This window comes from Melanotaenia boesemani, chromosome 13 (assembly GCF_017639745.1).
Source record: "Melanotaenia boesemani isolate fMelBoe1 chromosome 13, fMelBoe1.pri, whole genome shotgun sequence".
NCBI lineage: Eukaryota > Metazoa > Chordata > Actinopteri > Atheriniformes > Melanotaeniidae > Melanotaenia > Melanotaenia boesemani.
In genome coordinates, this window is record NC_055694.1 from 3323626 (window position 1) to 3350558 (window position 26933).

General features: G+C 40.1%; 1 protein-coding gene and 1 long non-coding RNA gene across 3 annotated transcripts in view; one reads left to right on the forward strand and one right to left on the reverse strand.

Moving 5' to 3' along the window:
* oprl1 (opiate receptor-like 1) overlaps positions 1 to 26412 on the reverse strand; it is a 93917-nt gene extending 67505 nt beyond the window's left edge. The window contains exons 1-2 of one of the 2 annotated variants that reach the window (XM_042004674.1): positions 25496 to 26412; positions 15318 to 15537 (exon numbers count right to left, since the gene is read on the reverse strand). In XM_042004674.1, coding sequence (XP_041860608.1) covers positions 15318 to 15502 — 185 coding nt within the window. In that variant the 5' untranslated portion in view covers positions 15503 to 15537; positions 25496 to 26412. Of the gene's footprint in view, positions 1 to 15302; positions 15538 to 25495 lie in introns of both variants that reach the window. The other variant, XM_042004673.1, reaches the window with a different exon arrangement.
* On the forward strand, positions 1467 to 13611 carry LOC121652104. The gene is made up of 4 exons (XR_006012560.1): positions 1467 to 1542; positions 3671 to 3676; positions 7149 to 7151; positions 13601 to 13611. It is a non-coding gene; the product is annotated as an uncharacterized LOC121652104 (long non-coding RNA).
* Positions 26413 to 26933: the final 521 nt, after the last annotated feature.

Genomic DNA, 26933 nt, shown 5'->3' on the forward strand with positions numbered 1-26933 from the left:
CAGACATTTTATAAATGAGTTAATGTGCATTTACTCAAAGCAAATTCAAGTGAACTGACAATCTATATTACATATTTAAAAAAGATTAAGCCACACTGAGCCACAGAGAGGACATAAAGAGCATGAAAGTCCCTAATATATGCAAATGCATTTGAGTCTGTTTCATAGAAACAGAGAAGTCATGTGACAACTAGCTATATTTGGTGCCACACACACACACACACACACACACACACACACCCACACACACACACACACACACACAGGCAGTCACTCTCTGTTCTCAGTGCGAAGGATTCATTTGCAGTTCAGAGTAAATGGCCTCATAATTCAACGTGGTCATTAGCAAGGAGGAAGGCACAATCATTACCCTGTAGCACACACACACCCACACCCACACATACACACAGAAATACCCACTCTATGGCTTATAAACATGTGCAGACAGGAATATTTGCAAACACATTATATATATCTATGCTATATAATCTTAATGTTCTGAAAGAATCTCTTGATTTACAAGAAAGCTTTATATAGATAGATAGATAGATAGATAGATAGATAGATAGATAGATAGATAGATAGATAGATAGATAGATAGATAGATAGATAGATAGATAGATAGATAGATAGATAGATAGATAGATAGATAGATAGATATTAGGCTAATTTACATTTGCGGTCCTCTGGCCACTAGAAAACCATACAGTTACCTTTTTTCACATCTATCTACACTGTCTCTAAAATATGGTATGATGATCTGAAATCGCTGCATTACTTTCAACTTTGATCTCAGTTTTTTTAAATCACATTACCAGTATCACAAGAAATGCTTTAGCACTGGTTCAGCTCTGCATTGGTTCAGGTCCTGCCTTTCTGATGAGCGTTTTTCTGTGGCTATATGTGACAGAACATACAGCCTCGCTGCACTTCCTGGGGAGTTCCTCAAGGTTCTGTTCTGGGACTGCTGCTCTTTCACACTGCCTTCCCCAGCTTGGTAGTATCTTACGTAAGCACAGAAATGTGTTCTGTTGTTAGATGGCTTGCAGATGACAGCCAGTTTTATAGTCCACTGAAGCACAATTCTGCATATTCGGTCCAGCCTCTCCTCGACTGCCTCGGTGATTTCAGGCAACCTTTTTTTCTTAAATCATGTTGTTTCATTCAGACTGTACTAGTTCTTCCCCGTCTTGACCTTTCTTTCCTGAGAAGTCCATCCTCATTAATTTCGCTGTGAAGATGGACCTTGTCCTAAAACAATAACTCCCACATAAACTCAGTAGTGAAGTCTTGTTTTTTACTAGTTGAGGCAGCTGTCACAAATGTAGTCTCTTTTGTTCAGACACAATCTCAAGAGAGTAACACACACAGTTTTATAACAGCCCGCCTTAAATATTGCACTGCCCTCCTTGTGAGCATTAGCCAGTCTTCAATCACACTAGACTTTTACCTGGTACACAGAAACATCACCACATCACTCCAGTCTTAGCATCCCTTCACTGGTTTCCTCTTGCTATTAGAATTCATTTTAAAATTCTTTTAGTCCCACTTTTTCTGATTTGGTTCACCCTTACATGCTGCCCCCGCTCTCTCAGCTGATCAGATACTTTTCACAGTCCTAACGTCAAAATACAAATTTACAGTTGCAGCTCCGAGGATGTGGATGATCCGTCTTTATATTCCCACTGACTCCTTGTTTGGCTGTTTTTAAACATGTTCAAAAACTCCTTTTTATTCCGTTTGCAGATTTTGACTTATTTCTGTTTACTTCTTATGTATATTTATTATATTGTGGTTTACAGTTTTGTATTTTATTTCTTTTAGACCATTTTGGGCCTTCTTTTCACTGTGTGCAGCACTTTGTTCGGCCTTGCTGCCGATTTAAATGTGCTTTACAAAAAAAGTGTTATCGTCTATAAAAAGCTAGAAAATTTTTATCCCAAACATTCTGAGAAATTGGACCATGCTTTCATATGGAGCAGGTTAGACTGCAGTTACGGTTTATTTGCAGGATTATCCAAATAATCAATGCAATGACTTCAACTTATTGATAATGCACCAACCACAGTTCTTACAGAAACATGGAAATTTGAACATTTCACTTCAGTTCAGTACTACAGCCCCTTCCAGGGCAAACGGTTCAATAAAGAATCACCTTTAAAATCCTTAAATCCATAACACACTTAACACTTTGGCCCCTGAACACATCTCTGACTTGCTTACAAAGTGCAGCCCAACCAGGTCTCTCAGCTCTTCAGAAGCAGGTCATTTAGTTGTTTCCAGAATTAAAAGGAATTCTACTGAAGGTGCCTTCGGCTGCTACCAGTGGCACAAACAGCTGAGAGAGCAGTCATTTCTGTACTCTATCAGCAACGAGTGATCGTAGCTACAAATCCCACCTTATAAGCCTTTTCATCCGACATGATTGGCTCTGCTCTTTTCTTGGTAAGGTAACTAAGGTGCTATACGCTCCTACATGTGTGTTTATATGTATCATATGTTGCTTTGTCTTTTGTGTTTAGTACATTAGGTTTACAAGAAGTGTGCTACATAAATAAAACTACTATTAGGACTAGCTCTGTCATCAAGATGTTAGTGATCTGACTCTCTGTTATGATCCCCCCCCAATATAAAAATATAAAACCAGGGTTTTCTGAGTAACTCAAAACAATCCAAAAAATCTTTAAAATTTCTTCTGCAGTCTTCTAAGAAGACATAATCATTACATAAACATTTGAGATTTAAAAAGAAAACCTTCAGGTTGTTTCAGCAATCAGCTTCGATTTAATTTTGATCAGTAAATTGAAGGAAAAATGATGATACAACATTTATGTTTCAGGGAAGGGAAAGTATTTCAGATTTTTGAATACTTATTTTTTCGTAAGAAATTTAATCATTAACGCAATTATTGTCCAAATACGTAATTGTCTTATTTTTACCAGCACTTGGTAGTAATGTCTTACTACAACCACAAGGGGGCGTCAATTCGCCAAGCTGTTTGCGAGTTTTGATGCTAGTAGACGACAAGTATAAGAAGCATGCCAGGCTAAAGATAACGTTCAGTGAGGAACCTCTTTAAGAAAAATATAGATAAAAAAGAGAAGGTGCTGTTTAACCTCTGCTAAGTAAAGGTAGCATATCAGTCTAATAATAATAATAATAGACATGGATTACATTTATATAGCATTATTTTTCAGAGCTCTACGATGTATTTTACATTTGAATCCATTATTGATTCACTCCCCAGTAACATCAAACAGATGTAGACACAGCTGCCCTGGAAATGTCTACAGCCTCCCAAATTACCACCAACACCACTGGTGTATGAGTGTTTAGAGGCAGGTGGGTAAAAGACACAACAGTAGAATATCTAGTCCAGAAAACACCTTTGTCATTGCAAGGTCCTCTCTACCTCCGGAACCGCTGCCACCACCAAACGCATCAAATAAAGGACCTAATCTCAAAAACAGCTAAAGACATGCTCGCCATCAGTTTGTTAAAGTGAAGAATTTAGAAGTTGTTGGAATTTGTTGAGCCTGGGTTTACAGTCAGAATGGATCAGATATTCACCAAATTCTCAGCCTTTTAAATAATAGTTATAAAAATGCTGAGATTATTCAAAATATAAAATCCAATGGAATTTATATTTTCTTTTTGTATCACTTGACAGTTTGTTGTGTAGACACTCTTTTTACAAACGATGTTTGAACACACACAGCTTTCTTTTTTTTCTTTTTTTGCTTTGCAATAAAATGAACTTTTAATGTAGAAGAACTGACTAATGAGAGACGATATGTGTGCATGTGTTTATGTTCTCTTTGCAAGTCCAAACACACATAACCAGTCCATCTGTGTTCAATTAACCAAAGGGTCAGCTCCATGTTTCTGAGCCAGAGACATTCAGAGGGATGCCAGCAGAGTGGACTGAAACAGCTGTCCTCAAATGACCAAACAATGGACACCCGCAACCAGCAGCACAACACTGCAGCAAACATTTCAACGAGCAAAAGCATGTGTACTAAATTATGGGAATGCAGTCACATTATTTTCCTAAACTGGATGGGGAATCATCAAGTCAAATGTTTTCTGGACTTAAATGATCTGTATCAGGTCAGAAATAATAACTGGTTTATGTTATGATGGCTCAAATATGACTGTCCCACAGGATGTTTACTTTAAGTCTTTTTCAATGAACCTTTATCTAGTCATTCACATTGGAGCCAAATTAAAGTATAGATCCATCTTGTCATGATATCCAGCCCCCTCTCAGAGAAAAGTCAGGATGTTTTTCTGGATGAACATTTACTATATAACATACTTTATAATACTGAACCTTTAGGACTGGGATATACTTGCTGTGTATGCAAACATACATGTCCATGTCATGTCAACTGTTTTTGCTTGTTTGAGTTATGTGTCATTGTGTAGAAACACGCTACTCTTTACAATCATGGATAGTTCAGGCGGTAGCACAGGGGACAAATATGAACACCTTCCAGTTGGGTCCTTTGGGTTTTTAAAGCCACTGCATAACCATTGTTAGTTGCCTTGAATAAAAACATCTGCTTAATGACTGTAATACTGTTGAAAAACAGTGTGGCCCATTTAAAGTCAAGTTAGAGAGGGAGATGCACAGCCCTTTAGCTGTGTCTGGGTCAGATGCATTTTCACTGCTCAAGAGGAAGCTGTTTTGCTATAAGCTTTAGCAATAAACACCACACAGCTCTTCTAGTTCCAGCAGAGTCCCGCGTCTGTTTCACCACTGCTGGGTAAAGTGAAGGGAGCTAGGGAAGCAGGAAAGTTTAACAGCTGTTTCTACTGGAGTGGAGGCAACAAACCAGAGCAGCATGGTTACTAAACCCTCACAGAAATGTTGCTTCAGGAGCAAAAAGACCAGATGGAAAGACAAGGAAAATAACTGGTTTTGTTGTTGCTGAATGCTCCTGTGGGCGCAGGGTTTAGTTCACCTGATATAGCAGCCGCCCCATAAATACAGTCAGACCAGGTTCAATCCTGGCGTCTCCCTGACTCACTTTCTCCTCTACCTGTACAAGAACAGGACACACAATATCAAAAATATAACAAAATAAAATTAAATTAAAAAAAACACTCATTTATGGGACTCACACATTATACAAACAACATTTCATATGTTTTACAAATATCCCTTTGGAAATAATTTTTCATTTCATTATTGATGATGTCACAACTTCAATTTTGAGTGGTCTGGCTAGTCGACTTGAAATGCCCATTTGTGGTATAGACTAAAAACTGCATGCAAATATGCATGTATGCATGTTGTTAACACAAGCAGTGTGCTACAGTTCAGTCCATTTTAATGCTCAGCCTTAAACAATCAGTTTTTAGTCTAAATTTAAACATGTACTTTTCAACACTCACTTAGCAGAAATATGTGATGCGAAAAATGGTGAAGAAATGGCAACTGAATCCTAAAATGGCATTTTAAAGTAAATTTGAAACCAAATGACCTTTTAAACATGGACCGCTGCTGTTAAATATTATGCAAAACATCTTTTCAATAAATGGAGACACTTTGAGTGATTTTTAAGTTAGCATAATGCAACAGTGAAAGTTATTTTTTTCAACACAAATCAGAAGATCAACAATTTTCTCGTTTGTTTTTTAAATGTACTTGCAGAGATGATCCATTCAAACTGCTCAAACAAAAGGTCTGCTAAAACAAAGTAATGGTGAATTTTGTACAAGGACATTCTGTGACAGTCATCAGCTCAGAGATCTTTATCTTTTTTTACTTCACTTTTCTATTTGAGGGAAATAAAGACGGAAACAAACCTGCCCATCAGCTTAAAAACCAGCAACCAATTAGAGCCTGTGATGCTCAGCTAAGTCAGTTCAGCTGAAAGCCCAGTCACAACCTAATTAGACTCTGTGGTCACAAAAGCTCTCTGCAAATGTCAGATGAGCTCCACGGCATACAAGCCAGAGCCGACAATGACCCACCACTCTGCAACTGCAAATGAGTCAGACATCTTTAACAGGAAACATGTTTCTTAGCTGTATTTACAATTCATAAACAAAACTACACAAGTTAACTAGAAAGCTCACCCACAACTTATGCGAGTGGAGCAAGACATGGAGGAGAAAACAAAACAAAACAACAAAAATAAAAAAAAAACTGTACAAAGAAATTAACCAAGTCTTTAATTTCCCTCTTCCTTCCTCTCCACTTACTTCTACTTATTGATTTCTCTGTGCCGTACTGACAGGCAGCTCGTTCACGTAGGTCTGTCTGGTTGGTTGTATGGTGTGATTGATGATGAGTATTCGAGCATTCACGGGACTCTATCCAAGCGAGAAGTTCAGGAGGGTACAGCATGAGCTGAAGCGGAGTCTCATGTCGGCTAAAGTGTACTATGAATGTAAAGTGGAGAGGAAGCTGCAGCACAACACTAGGAAGGTGTGGAAGGACCACCGCTAGTTATCAGGCAATGATGGGTGATGTGGATAAGGCCAGTGACTTCAACCTGCTTTACTACAGGTTGGAAGCAGCACCCACTGCTCTCTCTTCTCCCTGTCTGGCTCATACCCCCCCTCCGATCCTCCTCCTATGGCCCCTCACCCCTGTTGGCCTTCACAGTGGATGAGGTGTTGAGGGAACTTCAGAAGTTGTGTTCTGGAAAGGCAGCAGGTCCAGAGGGCATATGTTCAAAGCTGCTGAAAGACTGAACCAGTCAGCTGGTGGAGCCACTATAGAGAATTTTTAATCTGACTTGGTGGACTGGGAGGGTCCCTCTTCATCCCGTCTCATTCCGATTCCCAAAGTAGGACAACTGGCAGAGACAAACAACTTCAGACTAGTGGCTCTCACATCTCACATTCTGAGGACTCTGGAAAGACTACTCTGCTGACATCTTTGGCACACGTACTAGACAGTCTTCAATTTGCATATCAGGAGCATACTGGAGTGGAGGATGCCATCCTGTTCATGCTTAATCAGGTCTACTCTCATCTGGACATGCCAGAAGGCTATGTAAGAACTATGTTTTTTACTTTTTGAGTGATTTTAATACAATCCAGCCTCCATTCTGAAAGACAAGCTGGAAGTAATGGATGCACCTTCTTCCATCACCTCTGGGATTGCAGACTATTTGATGGGGCGGCCCCAGTTTGTTAGGATGGGGAATTGTGTCTCCAGGATAGAGGCGAGCAGTATGGGGCCCCACAGGGACTTGGTGTTGGTTTTCAGTGACTGCTGTGCTGCCAACTGCCTCTGTCTGAATGCATCAAAGACCAAAGAGATGGTGGTCTAGACCACCCCTCCAGGCTGTTAGCATAAGAAGTGAGGACAATGAAGTGGTGCAGACCTAAAAGTACTTGAGTGTGCATTTGGACAACAAGCAGGAGTGGTCTCCACACATGGGGGTGGTCTATCTGCAGGGGCAGATCTTCTTTCTTCAGAGGCTCAGGTCGTTTGATGTATGCAGTGAAAGGCTGTTTAGGTTTTATCAGTCGGTGGTGGTGAGAACCATTTTCTTTTCTGCTGTAAGCTGGGGAGGGAGCATTAAAGAAAAACTTTGTCCCCACAGACATCAGGCGTCCATAACACTTTCTGTTGCTGTCTGTTGCCAGTAATCAATCTATCTATCTATCTATCTATCTATCTATCTATCTATCTATCTATCTATCTATCTATCTATCTATCTATCTATCTATCTATCTATCTATCTATCTATGATAGACAGCAACCCTAAAAGGAGATTAAGATAATAAAAAAAACAACTGAACTTGTTTTGACTTTGGCTGAGGTGTGATCTGCTCTGCTCTCCAGGGACCAGAAATGCTTCAGGAATAGATTGAAAATAATACTAATAACATGAAATTTTAAAAGGCGAGAAAAGCAGCATCATAGTAAATAAAAGGGAAATACTGACAAATATATATGTTTCTTTTTTTCTCAAGATAGTAATAAGAAGCAATAAGAAAAAATGCAATATTGTAAGAAGAGTATAATAAAATAGACAAAAAAAAGGATGAAAGAGTGAGAGGCCTCATCACAGTGAATGAAATGCAAGAAAAATCTAACATATAAACGGTAAAAATGTAAAACATGTAAATGGCTGCTTGTCCTTCTCACTACTTTTCAGCCCCTGATCCTCCATCGCTCTTTAGCTCCTCCACTCTAGCATGTTACACACCTGAACATTATTATCTTTTCTGGATTGATCAATTGATGCCATTTTTTCTCTCTCTTCTCCACACATTCTCATCTTTGTTTAGAACCTTTAAAAAAAATAAAAATAAAAAATTTAAAAAGACATGTAAAAAGACTCCTGCACTTTAAAAACAACAAAAAATTCTGTAGTTGCAGAATATATGATAAATGGAGACATCCATCCATTTATTTTTCTTCTGCATATCTGAGGTGAGGTCACCAAGGCAACAGGTTCAGGAGGGACACCTAGACATCCTTTTCCTCAGCGACACTCTCCAGCTCCAAACTCATGCAACCACTTTATCCACAATCTCATTATTGTCTTTACTATTGTTTGTTTATCATTATGACTTTATAATTTCATATTGCTTATTTTTACATTGGCATTAAAGGTTATTCTGATTATAAATCTTTCTTCTGAAGCTGCCATTTTCTCCTGTTTGTCACCATCCGCTCAGCACAGCAACACTCAGGAAGGACCTTGACAAAACCAATAAGGAAGCAGCTTCAGTTCACCTGTTTGCCACAAGTTAAAGGACTCACATACTCACCCATTAGCTGACGCCCCTCCCCCATATCAACCAAATGCAACCAATTATTAATAAATGTCGCCAGAAAGAGTAATCGATTTTAATGTACTAAATAATTCTGCATTATCTAATAAATTTATGTTTAAGGGAGGAATGAACAAGCTAGCGCTGAGAGTTGGACTACTCAAACGAGGGCTTCAGCTTTCTGCTCTTCACCAACATACCAGAGCAGAACCTTCATGACTGCTGACCAAGATCCAGTCCATCTGTCCATCTCTTACTTAATCACTCACCAGCCCGATCCTTCCATCTGACGCAATTACTCATTTCCAACCTGGAGGGGGAACTCTACACTTCTCCGGTTGAGAACTAGGCCTCAGAGTCAGAGGGGTTGACTTTCATCCAAACCTCTTTACACTCCACTGTGAACCAGCAGATCTTGGCCTGAAAACCACATCACCTGCAAGAAGCTGGGATCCAGTCCTGAGATCTGAGTCAGCAGTTCTTCACCAAGGCTACCAGGAAAGGACTGACTCCCTTTCTGGAGCCTTTAAATGTTTGCCAGAACTTATTTAAGGTCAACTAAAAGGCTTTTTTTATGTCCTCACCAAATTCCTGTCATATCCGAGTTTTATTGTCTGCATCCACGGATGCTGCAGCCCTGTCGAAAGTGGATCAAACACCAATCAGTTGCATGAATATGAGATTCAAAATCTATCACATTTGTCACAAAACATTTGTCTCTGCCAGCAGTTTGCCAGGGGGTGATCTGCAATCAGGACTTCATACCTTTTTAGTTCTTTGACTGAAGGTTTGGGAATGATTCTGACTGATCCTCTCTACTAGTTAGGTTTCATCTTCATCAAAGCCTTGGAAGCACTCAAACTATCATTTAGCCAGTCAGTGCAGACTGAATGCAGCTTTCTGAACGTGGACATTCTTTGTTTTTTCTTGCCAGTCTTAAAACTGAATGTGGAATCTTTCCGTTGGATCAGAAAATGATGACTCATCAAAGGTCTTTGTCTTTTAAAATCCTAAACACTTATTTATGAAGTGAAACTCATAAATGTTGGGACTGAGATCTTGCTCCAAGTGGGTCATGTTCCCAAGTTAGGGAAGGATAGAGCAGGAGATCACCAGATGGATCGGTGTAGTGTTGGCAGTGACGTGGACTCTGCATTGATCTGTCGTGGTAAAGAAGGAGTTGAGCCAAAAAGTGAAGCTCTTGTTTCCAAAAGAACGAGATCATAGACACGAGCTTCCTCCGTAGGGTGGCCGGGCTCTTCCTTCAAGACAGGGTGAGAAGCTCAGGTATCCGGGGCAGGATCAAAATCACATTAAGAGTAGCCAGGTGAGGTGGCTCGGGCGTCTGGTTAGGATGCCTCCGGGACACCTCCATGGTGAGGTGTTCCTGGTACATCCCACTGGGCAAGCCCTAGGAAAGACCCAGGAAATGCTAGAGGGACTCTCAGCTGGCCTGGGAGGAGCCCAGAGGAGCAGGAGGAAGTGGCCTGGGAGAGGGAAGTCTGGGCTTCCATGCTTTAGCTGCTACCACCAGGGATGGATGGATGGAGGGATACAAATCTTGTATCATAGTTATGGAGTTGGACAGTGGACTAGGTTGGAGTCCCAGCTGGCACCTTTTCACTTTTCTTTTTTCCTGTCAGCTGATTGGTTGAGTTGTAAAAATACAAGGCAGGTTAGGGATTAACAATAAAAAACAGCTTTAATTTGAGTAAAAATGGTTGATCCAGGATTGTTTTTTCACCGCTTACTTTCTGAACCAGTTTCCTTCGAGCACCACTGCTGCATGTTTGTTTTTCTTCACTGTCCAATGTTTTCCACCCGAAGAATGATGCCATTTTGATGAAAAGGCCTAAAGATGTACTAAACTGTTCAGCTGAACAACATGGATCAGGCTGTTGTTATGGAAACAGAGCCCTCTTTTCTAACAGGAATCCCTTCAGGCTGCAGTTTCACCCTTAAAAAAAAACTAACTTCAATCGTCTCTCGTCTCTTCTGCAATCGGCTGAATTCAGCATGTTTCCATCTACCAACTGTCCACCTTTCTGGTGCTGTCGTTTCTTCTCTTCCTTTCTGCTGTTGCATCTTTACCCTGCGCTTCTCCTTAGAGTCTAAACTTTTTCTCCTTCACTCTGACAGCTCTTAATGCATAAAAGATGCTAAACAGCGCTGTCAGAAATGTGCTCATGCATGCCTGGGGAAACAAAGTAAAAACAGCTCCACAGAAGTGCCACTGGATGCTTTTTCTACTGCAACTCTATTCTTTTATGTTTTTTTTACGTATGACATTCTGATTCAACAAGCACTGCTGTCCGTTTCCCGAATAAAATAAATAAAATAAAATAAATGAAACCTCTTCAAAGCTGAATAAAAACATAATACATTCATACTGCGCAGTGTGTGGGCTGAATCCACAGCAGTATCTGATTAATGCTTTTCCTTTTCATCCTGCACCGTACCTGAAGGTGAAAGTGAGCAGAACAGGATTGTGCTTTTTTTCGTTATTTATTCAGGAAGCCAATAAGAATTTCCACTGGTTAGGATGTCATAATTGGTACGATTATTGTCAGAAAATAATCATTATTGTATTACTTTCACAACACTATAAATGTGTAAAACCACATCAATGCTCCTTATAAGTACTTAAATTTATTTCTATCTTCTGATGTCAACATAATACAGCAACAAAATAAAGCCACCAAAAAGTGGTATTCCAACAGAATTCCATCTGCTCTGTAAACAATAAATAAATCCTACATTTCAACTCTGGATTTCTCTCACAGAAAAAAAATTAATAAAAAAAAGGTTACAGGAGCTCTACCTGGACTTGGGAGGCTACTTTCTGTTAACTACATTATAGAGATGTTTTTGCAACCAATTGGCAAAGCAGCCAAGAGCCAGAGCATGAGAAGAGTTGATCTCCCATCCAACCATGATCGCTGGCATGAAATCTTTGCCAGAGGGCCTTTAAATGTGACATAACGAGCAGGCTTGTTTATAGTCGTATGCATGAATGCGTCTGTGCTGACTTTAGCCCAGGCAGAGTGAAGATTTGGGTATTCAACCAAGGCAGATGGACGTGCGTGCAGTACAACAATAAGCTAACAGGCTTCAGAGTTGAAGTTACATGAAGCTCTAATCACGAAAGACTAAAAGCTAACTCAAGCGAGGACTGGGGGAAAAACAACTTATTCCATCACAAACCAGGTGAAACACGGAAAGTAGCAGAAAACTAACATGTGTTTGCCTTAATAATTCCAGGGTGTATTAATCAGAAGGGAAACAGTAGAAATCCTGAAACTCTGCTAACACACTGGCTGTATGAAGGTGGTTAGATGAATATGCAGGTGATGCCTCTTATATTCATACAGATAGGGATGTACAGTGTAATGTTGATGTTGGGATGCAGGTGTAGACTGGAAATCACCTCATAGCAGAAAAAGCTCTTCCTTTGCACTGTTCTGTTGTCTGTTGGCTGCTGTCACAAACCCGTTGACATATCTTCCCTCTTCCTCTCCTTTTCTATTGAAATTTTAGTTCCGTATCGGTCACAGGGAGGGGTCCAGCAGATATATTGTTCTGGACGTTTTGATCCATCTCCATCTCTATTTGGGGTCAAACAAACACCAGGTTTCCAAGGTTTTAATTCAGTGTGTCTCTATTCTGGTCCACAGTCCCCTGCATGTTGTAGATGTTTTCCTTCTCCAACACACCTGATTCAGGATAACTGGGCTCATCAAGTTGTTTGCCAGCCTGTTAATGAGGCATTCCTTTCAGCCAGGTGTGTTAAAGTGTGGAAACTTCTAGAGCAGGGGTACTGGGGGCCGTTTCACTTTTTAGCCCATGTTCCTACCGAGCGTGTCCTGGTTCGCGGAGTCTGTCAGACGCTACATCAGTTTCCTGGATCACTCACCACTGAGTATGACTTTTTTAAAGATTTAAAGGTTGGAAAGTGTTTCTGCTTTTACCGGCTACTTATTTATTTATATTCACTAATTGTTTGTATTTTGAAAACAGCAGACTCCAGAATCCCAGCTGATCAGCAGCAGAATATGTTGTGCAGCCACCTTGCAACAAATGATGGTTTACAGCTGAGAAAATAGTGACAAATAACTGTTTATGCAAAACGGATGCTGCCTATAATCCATTCTATACATAGTTTGCTCAAACTACTAATATTTTTTGGGTTTAAGCTGTAACAAATATCTAGATGTAAGAAATTTACTCTACTGTAGCACCTCTTACCTTCCAACAAATAATTCCTTCCTCCTCCAAACTGAGCGCGCTCTAACCTGAATGCTAATCAGTATTTCATACAACAGAAAATCCCTCTTAGGTAATGACAACAAAAATACTGAATGACAAAAACAGTTCAGATCTTTTCATGCCATAAAAAAGCATTTTCAGGTCAGTTTAACAGAGAAAATGTATTAATAGTTTAAAGTTGTCACAGCGTAACAATCAAAGCTAAGTCCATAGTATGTTATTGAACCACAGTGGACTTCCATGACTTAATTAACCCCGTGTTCTCTGTATCATTTTTCATTAAGTGCTTGCTGGTGGAAAACAAGTGAATTTGCTTGATGCCATTATACGGTAGCTCTGGGAAGTGAAACAAATCTCAAAACCCATTTGACTCATACAAGAATATTAAATCTGTTCTAAAAACCTTTAATGGAAGCTCTGAAGTCAGTGTCTGAATAGGACTGATATAATATGACATATTTATTTTTAATCGTCCTACAATATCAGATCAGAAATAGGAACCTGGGAGGCAGAGAGCGGTCGCTGAATGCAGGACAGCTTTTACCATTGGGGAATTGTGCACAAAAGGACCAACAGAAAGTGGCAGAAGTCAATAAAAAAATAAACATCTTTAATCCATCCATCCATTAACAACACCTGCATATCCTTTAAGAGCACCGTGGGGGACGAGGGCCAACCCCAGCCGACACTGAGAAGCAGGCTGACAATTATTAGTAGGGGTGTACCAATAACACATTTTTTCAAACTCAGTACAAGTACTTACATTTGAGTACTTGCAGATACTAATACGAGTACCAATAAATACCATTACAGTTCACGTTTACTGGTAAGGAGTGTGAACGGCTAAGTGGGTAATTGTGTGATATATCAGACGGGTCATCCTGCAGCAGCCTCTAAGTCAGTGGTTCCCAACCTGTTTCCCCCTTTGAGCATAAAGCCATGGGCCCCCTGCCCCACCCCATTCTGAAACCATGCTTCCTTTAATGCTTTCAAAAGTGATATTCTCACCATAAAACTGTATTCTGGTTGAGTCCTGTCCTACAATAAAGACAAAAGTAAATGAGCAATATATAGCCTTACTTTTGTTCCTTAAAACAGGGACAGTTTGTGGACATTAATCACAATGGTTCTTAATGTTCAAAGCCTTAAGGACCTCCTTGGGGGTCCTGGACCCCAGGCTGGGAACCACTGCTCTAAATGTAAGGCTGTAAAAATGTCAGAAACTTCTGACAGCACCAACATGCCCAAAGTCAGCTTCTCTCACTGAGACGCTGCCATTTTTTTTAAATCTAGCATGTGTAAGAACTATTTATTCGTTAACGTGTAAACAAATAAATATAAAAATGGTGAAAGGGACCATTCATGGTCATTCATAGAGCCAAACTATCCACATTCCCTTCACGTGACGACTGTCTGATGTCCAACACTCTCCAATCACATGAACGCATCTATGGACTGAAAGTATTGATCAGGAACAAATACTATGATTTCTATCCAAACGTTTACTGAAATTTGCACTGATTTCTCTCTATTTTATTTGTATTCATATTTTTCCTGTAAAGTAGATTTTATATAGGTACATATTTTTTATTGATGATTATTCTCATGTATTGTGAGTTTTTTTGCTTTACAAAAATGTGTGGAATATTTTTGTTGTAAAGTTGTTTTATATGGAAGATAATTGTTGCCTGGTTAATTTTATTTGTGCCACAAAGTTTTTTGGTGTAAGAAAAATCAAATTACTGATTTTACTGTCAAATCAGTAAGATATGGAGCCACCTTATGGAATGGTTACAATGGAAACACAAGCCAAATGAAACTATGATCAATATTTCAGAATAGTTCCCACCAGCAGAGCATATATTGGTGAGGTTTGTCATTTAGATTTTTTCTGATCTAAATCTTACCTCATATTTACTACCAGTGACTATTTCCCTGATAAAAATGAGTAACCTCTGATTGAATTCTAAAATAAAAAGAAGAACAAGCCTGTCAATAACAAAAAAATGCATCCCCACACACCCTCCTGGCTCCATATTTATGAGCAAATGTCAGCAAACAACCAGGCAGCAACACCAGCTGACAAAACACCCATGATTCCACCTACATTTGAATCCATGGAGCGCACACACCACCACACAGCGGAGATTGTGCTGACTCATGTTTCGGTCATGTGTGTCTGTGTACACATGACCGAAACATGAGTCAGCACAATCTCCGCTTGGTGAAGATGGTGACTGACCAGCAATGCATCACACTGTAGCTGGTTCGATGGAAAAACATCTTACCTTATGATAACATACATGACCAGGAAGTTTCCCACGAGGCCAATGACACAGACGATCATGTAGACGACCACGATGGTGACCTTCACACTTGTTGGCAGTAAAGTATCCGTCTCGTTGTAGGGGCCGCTAAAGTTGTTGTGGAAAAGGGATTCGTTGAAGAGCTGCAGCTCAGCCAGCAGGTAGTCGTCCGGCAAATCCATCTCTGACCCAAGTGACAGCGAGTTTTCCTACCAACCTGAGGGGAACAAAGAAAGAGAATCCATGATGTTGCATATTTCACCACTAATATCCCCCCAAGAAGTGTTTTGGTATTAATATTAATTCAGCATAAACTTCTAAAAAAATCATCAGCACTAAAAAATCCCACAGCCATTGAACTAACGCAACACCTGCTATGCTTTCTGGAAACAAGAAGGTAAGTTAAAAATGTCCGTGTCGCCGCCACAAATTTTAGTACAACTTTATAAATAAAGCAACATGATCACAGTCTCAGGTAAACACCTTCTTCTCTTACCTTTCCTATTTAAAAACACTGAGTCTGACACGTCAGCACTGATTTAAACTCATAAAATCAATAAAAACAGTAACTCAGGCCGTTATTCTTTATTAATTTGCTGCTGACCAGAAAGTCCTACCTCAACTGTCACGTGCAGGCTGACCAAAAAGAGGTTGTACAAGCCCTCAATGTCATCTGACTCTCTACAGAATCTCTCATTCCACATACAAACTGCATCTCCACCATCTTGTCACCATGGAAAGCTCACAAAGGCCGCAGAGCAGAACAAGGACGCCATAAAGTCTGCCCTTGATGAGATAACCGTCTACCAGAAATGGGGTTGGAGTCTGTCTGCAAGACATGGGACTCGATGAATAAGGAGCTGAAGATATTTTTCAGTGTTTATTTTGTAATAAGCTCATGGGTAATTAAAACTTGTAATGGATCACCTAATGGAATTTTAAAATGATTCCAGTGTGGGTGAATCTGGTTCTGCTCGCAAATGCACCTTCCACCTCAAACATCAGCTAATGTCACGAGTACAATCTAATTCTATGGGAAATAAGGTTCTTCCACTGCAACACTCACATGCGAGCTGCAGCAGTAATACATCAAAAGGATGCCGTGAACCCACCGCCCTCTTTCTCTCTGCGCAATCATGAATATTCATCAAATCAAAACAGCGAAGTAACTCTGCTGTGTTGCTGAATTTCCCCAGAGTTACTGCCGGGCTTAATATACATATTATATATGATCTAAAATCTCTGCATTTTCTCGTTTCTTTCATTTCTTTTCCCGGTTTTTTTCCACCCCTCCTCTCTTCTGACATCCCTACTCTCTTCATTCTTACTAAGTGTTTTGTTTTCCAAGTTCAGCCTCCACTGCAGCAACAGAGTGTGCATGTTTCTGAGTGTGTTCTGACTGCTTGAGCTTTGATGAATAGGGGGATTAAACCGAGCCTTATGTGTGTGTCCATGTAAGGCTGCAATGCCAAGCTGGGTGGGCTACTGTAAACCATCCTAGTTTGTGTAAGAGGACAAAGAGGCACTAATTGCACATTTTATCATCATCACCACAAGCCACAATACATGGTGAATGTTGGAAAGAAGAACTAGAGAAGATGTTTTGATCCTTCATATAATGTTGGTTATCATATTACCATTCAAATACAAAAGCTTTTATTATGATCATAATTCCTGGGGGGATCTGGGCATATTTCTATTAAATATGGCTTGTTAGTATCAAGATATGCAATAGGAAGCAAAAAGAATGCAAAATAATTAAGCCCAAAGCTAAGTGGCAATTTATTCATGTTCACCGCAGATGTTTGATTTTAATGACAAGTTGTTTTTTTTTCTCATATTCAGCCATGTAGTGTTTCTATCTAACATAACTGTGATAGTGAGTGGGGTGGACAAGGATAATATCACTGCAGAGGAGTTTCACACTGCAAGTTTAGTCGCAGAGACTATGTTTCTCTACTTTTAGCTTCTCTTCACTGGCTCCCTGTTTAATCCAGAAAAGAATAAAAAAAAAAAAAAAAAAAAACTCTCCACATACACACTTCTTAGTGACCAAGCTCTATTGGATCTTAAACATATCAGACTTCCAGATTTTCACATCAGAGCACTTCACTCTCAGACAACAGGTTTACTTGTGGTTCTGGTTCTAAAAGTAGAATGGGAGCTATAACATTTAGCTATCGGAGCCCTGTCTGTGGAACCAGCTCCCAGATTACCGTCAGGAAGCAGACACCCTCTCTACCTTTAAGATCAGGCTTCTAACCTTCCTTCCTGATAAATCTTATAGTAGGTCTGGCTTGGTGACCCTTATCCATCCCTTTAGTTCTGCTGCTATAGACTGAGGTTGATGGGGGACGTCCCATGATGCACTGGGCTCCTCTCTGCTCTCTTTATTATCCGTGTAGAAATAGATGGCATTGTTGTTCTCATTATTTGTGTTTCTCGTCTTCTTTCTCAGTAGGTATCCTTGACTTAGTTATGCTGCTTGTTGTGGCCTCTATCCTGTCCTCTCCAATCCCAACCAGTTGAAGCAGATGGCTGCCCTTCTTGGTTCTGCTGGAAGTTTTCTTCCTTGTTAAAATAGGAGTTTCACAGCTTCCCAAACCCAAACTGGGAGCTGGTTCCACAGAGCGAGGTCTAATAACAGAAGGTTCTGCCTTCCCTGGTAGCCCCACTGACTTATAGTAACATCATTATAAATTGGATTAATGTAGTTCATATATGTTTTAACTGAATTATAACTGGATTACAATGAATTGGACTGTCAATTACCATGCCTTGAGATGGCTTTGTTGTGAACTGATGTACAAATAAAGCTGAACTGAATTTAATTTTAACCAAATCAATGCTTAGTATCACATTTCAGTGCAATGAGTTGATTTTAAGAAGCAAACCATTTTAAGTCAAACCCCTACCTTTAAAGAAGCCTTACATAGTATTCAGATGCCTAAACCTAACCAAGTAATTCTGGTATTTTATAGACTGTAAAATATATCTCCAAATAAAAATGCTGAAACTGTATATGTTGTGGAAAATTTCTCTTTGTATTCCAAGGCTTTCTGTCAAAACTTTGCCTACACTCAAGGTGCTGCAGAGATGAAAACAGTCTGAAAGGGGTCTAAAGGGGTCCAGTAACACATTTATCATATAGAACAACTTCTTCTTTTGAAAAACACATACTGATCCCATGAGACAAAACATGTTGGGCAAGCCATGTTGTTGTGTGTTACAGGTGTTTCTGGAGTTTTGTTTTGTTTGTTATCTACTTGTAGACTGAGATTTGTTGCACCCACATTCTCTAACACTCATAACTGAGGAATGGCCCTTAACGACTGCCATGGTGGTCCACTTTTAGTGATGCTATCAGCAGATTGGGATGCACCCAAACGGAAAACGTGTTTCAAACTCACTTGTAACGTTGCAGGTTGCGCAGCTTCTGTTTTGTTCATGTATGATGAGATATGAGCAGTACAACCAGGCTTTGTAAGGTTGATGTGCATATACACTACCAGTCAAAGTTTGAGCACACTTTCCCATTAAATCTCATAGGAAACGGTGCCCAAATATTTCACTGGTAATGTATCATAAATAGGGGTGTCAAATTATCGTGTTAATCTATTTTTTTATCTCTAATTTTACTGTTACTGTATGTGAGTTTTTTTTTGTTTTGTTTGTTTTTTAATAATAAGGGGGATAAAAACAAAAGTCAGTCACACCTTAAAGTGGACACTGATTGGCTGTTATTGTGTTTAGGCTTGTCTAGCAAAATGTTGATAGGCTCTCGTCGTAGTTGGGAGGGCAAGGTCGGGAGCATAGGTCAGCAGTTGTTAGTGGGAGATGAGAAAATGGATTAGCATGTAAGAGTTGTTGGTCCGATGAATGGGAAATTTACTTTTAAAAACGTTCTCACGGCACCATTGATGAAGGTAGAGTGATACCTTTTTTGTAAGGAGTTTGCTTACCACCGAAGCAGCTCAAGTTTAGCCTACCACATTAACACAAAGCACCCTGTCACAAGTGCAGCCATAGCTAACGTTAGCAGCAAAGATGTTAGCAAGTTAGTGAGCCATAGCAAAGCTTTTCACCAAACAAACTCGAGGAGAACACCCCGCGTATGAGCAAGTCTGCGACCGACAAGCTGACGAATGTGATTGCCAAGTGGATAGCGATTAACTGCAGGCCGATAAACATAGCGGAAGACGAGGGGTTAACAGAGGTGTTGCAAACTGTGTCCAATGACCCATCATACAAGCCACCTTGCAGGACTACAGTGACGACCAAAATCATCAAGATGTACGACGGTGAAAAGAAAAACAAACTTGAGATTTCAGCGAAGGATTCACCCAACTATGTTGCTATAACTGGAGATCAGTGCTGGCAACCACAGCTATTTGGGGGTGACCGCATACTTCGATAGTGAGTGGAACCTCAACTCAAATGTGTGCTTACTGTCATGAAAACAGAAACCAGGCACTTTGCTGATAAATGCGCCGAACAGTTTATCAAGGTGGGAAATGACTGGGGAATTGAAAACATGATATCCACCATCGGTACAGACAGTGCAGCAAACATGCTGGCTGCCATGAGAGACCTTCCATATAAACACATCGCCTGCAATGCTCACATTCTCCAGAGGACCATCACGGTCTGCTTCGATAGCAGTGGGTTTGCCGGTGTACTAGCAAAGTGCCGCAAGATTGTTGGCCATTTTAAACAAAGCCCTGCGAGAACCATAGAACTTAACCAGCAACAAGTTGCACTTGGAAAAAAGAGGAAGCAGCTTATACAAGATGTACCAACCAGGTGGAATTCGACACTGGCAATGGTCTCACGTCTGCTACGCAACAGAGAGGCTGTCCAGGCGACGTTGGAACAACAGAATAATCACAGAATCGAAGCTGAGTGGGGGAAACTGCAGAGGCTGGAGGTCCTGCTTGAACCATGCAGGTAAGCCCAAATAAACACCTATCCATTTTAATTATGTAAACAACGATCAAATCTGTAATTCAAACATGAATGAACATTAGCCAGTTACTTTTAAGGACAATTAAATTGGAAATCAGTTACACTTTAAATACCCAGCTAAGTTTATTTTGCAAAATGATCCACTTATGCAGGTATGTGACTGAGCTGCTGGGTGGTGGGGCCTACGTCTCTTGCTCTGTAGTGCTGCCTGCTTTTCGCCATCTGGACCGTGTCATGAACATCACTGATGACGATCCAGCCTACGTGGTAAAGTTCAAGAACGCCTTCCAGAGGGAACTGGCAGTACGGCGAACTGATGCAAACGAGACAAGATACATGGTGGCCACAGCACTGGATCCACATTTTAAGGATTTGAAATATCTTCCAAGAGAAAAGAGGGAACAGGTAAAGACCATAAGGATAAGCTGGACTAATGAGCCCAATTTATCAAATCAAACTTTACTTACATAGCACTTTTCACACATGAGAAATGCAACATAAAGTGCTTTACAAAATAAAAATGAAAAAAATAAAACAGCCTGCTGTACTTAGTATTCATTCATTTATCCATTCATCCATCCAGGTGTGGACCAGTCTGGAGAGCATGCTCCAAGCAGCAGAGCCCAGAAGAGCAGCGACTCTCCAGCCCCCCACAGAGGATGATGAACCAGCTCAGAAGAAGTGGAGGAGTGTTCTCCTGCTGGGGTCTGACTCTGATTCAGAAGAAGATGGAAAGGAGTCTGGAGAGCGTCACTGTCCCCTGCAGTGGTGGTATGCTCACTCAGGAGCCTATGAAAAGCTGTCAGTCCTGACAAGCAAGTACCTGGCCTCCCCGGCAACATCTGGGCCTTGTGAGAGACTGTTTAGCCTTGCAGGTCACATAGTGCAAAAGAAAAGGGCGGCCTTGCTCCCAGAAAATGTGACCAAGCTAGTCTGTCTCAGCGATTGGCTGAAGAGGAGGAAGAGGAAGCAGTCAGCATAGCTGCTTTGTCTTCTGTAGCAAATAGAATTGATGGCTTGATGATATTCATCACTTTAATTTGGGATGATGAACAATGTTACTTTTGATGTGCTAACTTACAGCACTGTGATTAATGGGTCTTTAATTTTTATCTGAAGGTGAAGGAAAGAAAAAAAATTCAGTGTTCAATACATGTAAAGCTCAGAAAGAGTTCTTGTTTTTTAATGTGTTAACTACAGCACTCCATATGGACCTGATGTTTTGTTTTATTTTCATTTTCTAGTTATTTGGAGACTGACAAAACAGTAATATGGTTGAAACTAAAGGTTGCAGGCAGCACTTGGGACTAGTGTTAAGTACAGCAAAATGTAAATTGCTGGGACTGCATCTGTTCAAGTCTAATAAAAACAATAAATGACTTTATAAAGCCACTTTTTTTGTTATATCAATCTTTCGATCTGCCAGAATAATGAATTTAATGAAAATATATCAAGTTGAGGGCTTTACTCAGCAATTTTTAGGTGAGATTAAAAAAGAGATTAATTAGATTAATTAATTACATTTCATAATTAATTAATCTCTTGATTTTTTTTTTATCTCACCTAAAAATTGCTGAGAAAAGCCCTCAACTTGAGATATTTTTATTAAATTCATTAAATAATTGGCACCCACCACCAGTGTACCCATGGGTTTTTGACTGTCACTCAGATGAAATGGATCCAACAACCTATGAAGTTCTGCACAATGATTCAATTTGAGTCAGGTGTGTTGGAGCAGGGAAACACTGAAAACCTGCAGGACTGCGGCCCTCATTGGACTGAATTAAGTAGCCCTGGTCTAAACCAATGAATTTGTATTGATTGGTTATACTTAAATTGTTTGTAAGGATAAGTTATTTGTCATTGAGCCTCAGCTCTAATGGACTGGTAACCAGACCAGAGTGTATCTTCTCCCCCCCAATTACATCTGGGATAAAATCCATCCCACTGCAACCCTGAGCAGGATTACACCGGCAAAGAGGATGGATAAATGGAAATTAATCTGCTTTCTAACAATAGTCCGTCTACATAACTGAAAGGCTTGTTCAGGTTGTTCATTACTAGAGTGTCTTCCAGTTACAGTAGAAGACCACATACACTGACTGCTGCGTAGTCATTTGACTTATAGCTGAAGGATTCCAAGACAGATCGAGTAAAACTCAAACTAAAGCAGAAAACAAAATGAGTGTTTGTGAAGAAACAACTTCTCCAGAGTGTTCTTAAACTCAGGTCTAATGATCCAAAGCCCCACTTAATCCCCCACCATCCTACTCAACTCCCTCTGTGTGTTTTTTCTGATGTTTCCTAAGCATTGTACCATGGATGGCAGAGGCTAGCTTGTTCATACAAGACGCCTGCGGATTATAAAAACTAGAGGTATTTAATGACCTTGGATAAGAAGAGCTGAGCCTGGCTGGCAACGCATTTCAGCAGCCAGAATAAAGCCAGAGACCGTGAAGTCAGCTGTCTTTGTTTTTATGTTAGATGTTTAATGGCTGATTGGATGAACAAGATTCTTCCAACAGATGATTGATGAGAATACACCAAACAGCCACAACATCCAAACTACTGACAGGTAGGTCATTTTGTTCAAATGCAGCCAAAACAATGAATATAATGTGAAAATATTCAAGAGAACGATGGAGTGACTGTTAGACTAACAGTCTAGTACACAAACGTTATCAGCAAACTGGGATTGCAGGTACCCTGCACAAAAGATTGGTTTTGCTAACTACCTCAGAGGAAGCATCTAATACAAACAGTTGTTAATAAGTCCATACAGTTCAGGTAAACTGTGGAGGAAGTTACAGTCTCTGCTTAGTTTCAACCTGCCAGCTTGTTCACAGAAGCCTGCAGCAAATGCTAACAGTAACAAATCTGCTTCCTGTTACGTGTCTTCATCTCTCATATGGTAATTATCCCAAACTAGCCTTGTTCACTGCAAAAATCTCCTATTGCTGATTGATCCTGACGATGCATGTCTCACAGCAGCATCTGGAGGAACAGTTAGCCCATTAATCATCCAGTAGCAAGAACAAGGCAGAATCAGTTAGAATTACTACCATATAACACCAGACCACTGGGCAAATCTGGCAGAGATCATGACATCACGCTTAAAATTAAAAAATGAACTGGAAGATAAGAAAATTTCTCCAGTTTGCTCCAGTAGACAATCAGAACTGAATCGCTGCTGGTTAACTACACAAACATCTGTCAACTCAGACAGTTTATAAACAGATTTAAAATAAAGTTTATTATACATCAAAAATATTACCTAAATGAACCAGAGTGTTAGCTTCCATTAAAAGTCTATGACTACATGTTGCCACACTGCAAGTTACCCAGGATGCATGGATAATAATGAGATAAATATATTACACAACTTTTCTTATGTATAGTTTTGTTTTAAAGATTTTTCTCCTCCAACAATACAACCATCCTTTCTGTAATTCTAGAGCTACACGGCTCCCTAGCATTCAGCGTGAGTGGTTATTTGTCTCCTCAAAAATTAAATTAACCAGATTTTCATCCTCCGTTTGGAGGCAGTAAATACGTTGAAAAACGGAAACTTTTCCAGGTGATGAGATGTAGCCATGGGTTGGATCTAAAGCAAAGGTCCCCAACCCTGGTCCTCAAGGCCCACTATCCTGCAGGTCTTAGATGTGTCCCTGCTGCAACACACCTGATTTTTTTTTTTTTTTTTTTACATGTTTTAACACCGTTTAGTGGAGAAAAACCTGAAAGTGTTGATGGAAACAGCAGCCAGGTGCCCCTAAAATGGTGGGGAAAGCCATGGTGACGTCATGGGTGCACTCTCTATATCAACAGGCTTATAACAGCAGTTAAGTCATAACATTTTAAAAGTAACCACACAGCGATTAAACTCTCTGCCCAAGCATGTACAATTTAATAAAATCCCTGGATTCTTTTTTTTTTATCCATACTGTACCAGCTGAAAGTTTGGACACACTTTCCCACTAAATCCAATGGGAAACTGTTTCCAAACGTCTGACTGGTACTGTAAATAAAACTAAGGCTTTAAATTGATGCTTGTTAGAAAAAAAACTAAAAAATTTTCAGATGTGAGTCAGTTTGAAAAGGCACGAATAATATTCAGAGAAAGAAATATTTCACTTTCCTGCAATACAAAGAATTTGGTTCCAGAAAGTGAAGAAGGGGAATTATGTTAGAGGGAAAGTTTGTTTAAGGACAGGTCAGGTTTAAGGTCAGGACATCTTTATGTGTTTGAATATCAGGGCAAAATGATGAAAGAGTTTAATAGCAAAAAAAGAAAGTACAAAAAGCAAATATTAAATAAATGTAAACTTGAATAACAGACTGACAACAGTGTTAAAAGCTGAAAATGTTGGGGTGTTTTGTTTGGTCCTGTTCTCTGTCTGTTACTGTAAATGATCTATTTAGAAATAAACTATATGAGTTGTGTGTTACAGAAATGATGTAGGGACACTCAAGTTTATACTTCTGTCCACTTCTTTACAGTGATGTGAGGGGAAGGAAATGTAAAGATGTAAATATTGTAAAAGTAAATATCAAAATATGTTTAAAATAAACTATGTTTTCTTTACTTTTTATTCTTTTTTTGGATTAAAATAGGCCCATCTCATTTCTTTTGTCTTTGGATGAGTTATACAAAGGATTCAGTGGCTTTGTTGAACTATGGAAGCAGATATAAACTACCTCAAAACAAAACTCTTTGGGGATCTTGATGTGTCAGAAAAAAAAAATGCAGCTATTATCTTGTTTAATGGAGATTTGTTAGATGATCCTCGCAGTCTGAGCAGGTGTTTGGAGTAAACACGCCTTTAACCTCCACCTTATATATACATATATATATATATATATACATATATATATATATATATACATATATATATATATATATATATATATTTATATATATATATATATATTACCATGCAACTGGTCACTTAAACACGCACAATGAAACCAGGTTTTTCCCGAACCAAAACACACAAACACGCAGATTAAACATCAAGCAAAGATCAGTATTATGACAACATCCCAACGTAAACACAGTGACACATAACAGACAGGATTTTTTCCCCTCTTAACGCCATGCACGCGCCGTTGTGGTCCAGGACATAAACAACCAAAATATGTCTATGCTTGTGAGTGCGCGTGGAAAATATATAGTTGCTTTGTTGCAGCAGGCTGCGCAAAAATCCTACCTTCTCTGTGCCAAGAGACGTGGTGCGAGACGCGGACCACCCCAAGGACACAGCCCCGAGAAGTTGCTTCTGTCCGCGTTACTCTGCACTCTCCGGGATCCTGGCCGCGCTCTCTCGTGCTTTGACTTCGTTTCCCTCCGCTGTCATCACCTGGTCTAGCAGCCAAACCAGACACTCAAACCTGAGGCAAGCGATCCGAGCCGGATGGCACGCGACGAGAAACACCTTCACCTCCAGTCAGCTGGCAGAAAGGCAGAAAAGGAGGGAGGGCGGGTTCTGCCGGGCTGAGGAGGATGCAGAGAGGCGCTGCGTCTCTCTCTCTCTCTCTCTCTCTCTCTCTCTCTCTCTCTAGGGGTTTGCTCCCCCCCTCACCACAGCCCACCCGATCTGTCCACTAACATCCTTTCTTGTTTGAGTCGTTTGTGCACCCTGAAAGTCTGCCGGTGTATCTAAACAGTTTTGGGAGTCTGTGTTTTGACTTCATGGGGTGATAAAGCTGAGACTGCAGAGCATGTGAGGAGAAACACGTGGTCACGTGATTAGAGTATGGCAACCTGTGGCTATTAACCCCATTACACTCACCAAACAGCAAGGCAAGGCAGCTTTAACTTGAGGGCAAACATCAGTGAAGTCGTGGCTGGGCTGTGGGTAATGATTAAATAAGCCGTGTGGACAGATCAAACAGTGGATGAGGACAATGCTGTGATTTAAGGTTTTACTGAATATCAGTGGAAAGATGGAAACAAACAGCCATAACTCTGGTGATGCTCATGTATTTGTAACATGAGTTATGTGTTTACAGGTTTTCTGGTCAGAAAATTAAAATCTGTCTTGTACAAAATATATCATCACTTTAACTTTCTCCGGTGTTAAGTATCACGTTTAAAGGGGTAGTCCAGCATTAAATATGTTTTTAAGTTGTAACATAAGCCCTGTTTCCACCGACGGGTGTGGGTGTGGGCGGGTCGGGACACATTTCTTTTGTGTGTGTGTGTGTGTTTCCACACATGGGAAGGGTACCCAACCCAACCCGTCCTGTTTTGTTGGGACCTTTCCGTTGGGGTACCAATCTATCAACCTGACACGAAAGGGTGGAGTTTGACACATTGCAATCCATTGCTAGAGTAGAGTGGGTCATCAATGACTAAAAGGTTGGCGGTTCAATTCCCGCTCCCCCAGTCATCTGTGGTTGTGTCCTTGGGCATGACACTAAGACATTTTTTTTCATTTTTTAATGGCTCAGAACACCCCCTACTGTTTCCAACATGGCTTAGGCCTTAATTCTTGGTGTCAGCACTGAGCTGCCATATTGGCATGAACTGACTTTCAGCAAGTCACCTGGACTACATGACTAAATGTGTTGAGTTGCTGCCATGTGATTCGCTGATTATCAGATGGACCTAATAATGTGGTGGTAAGCACAAAGTAACGCTTTACA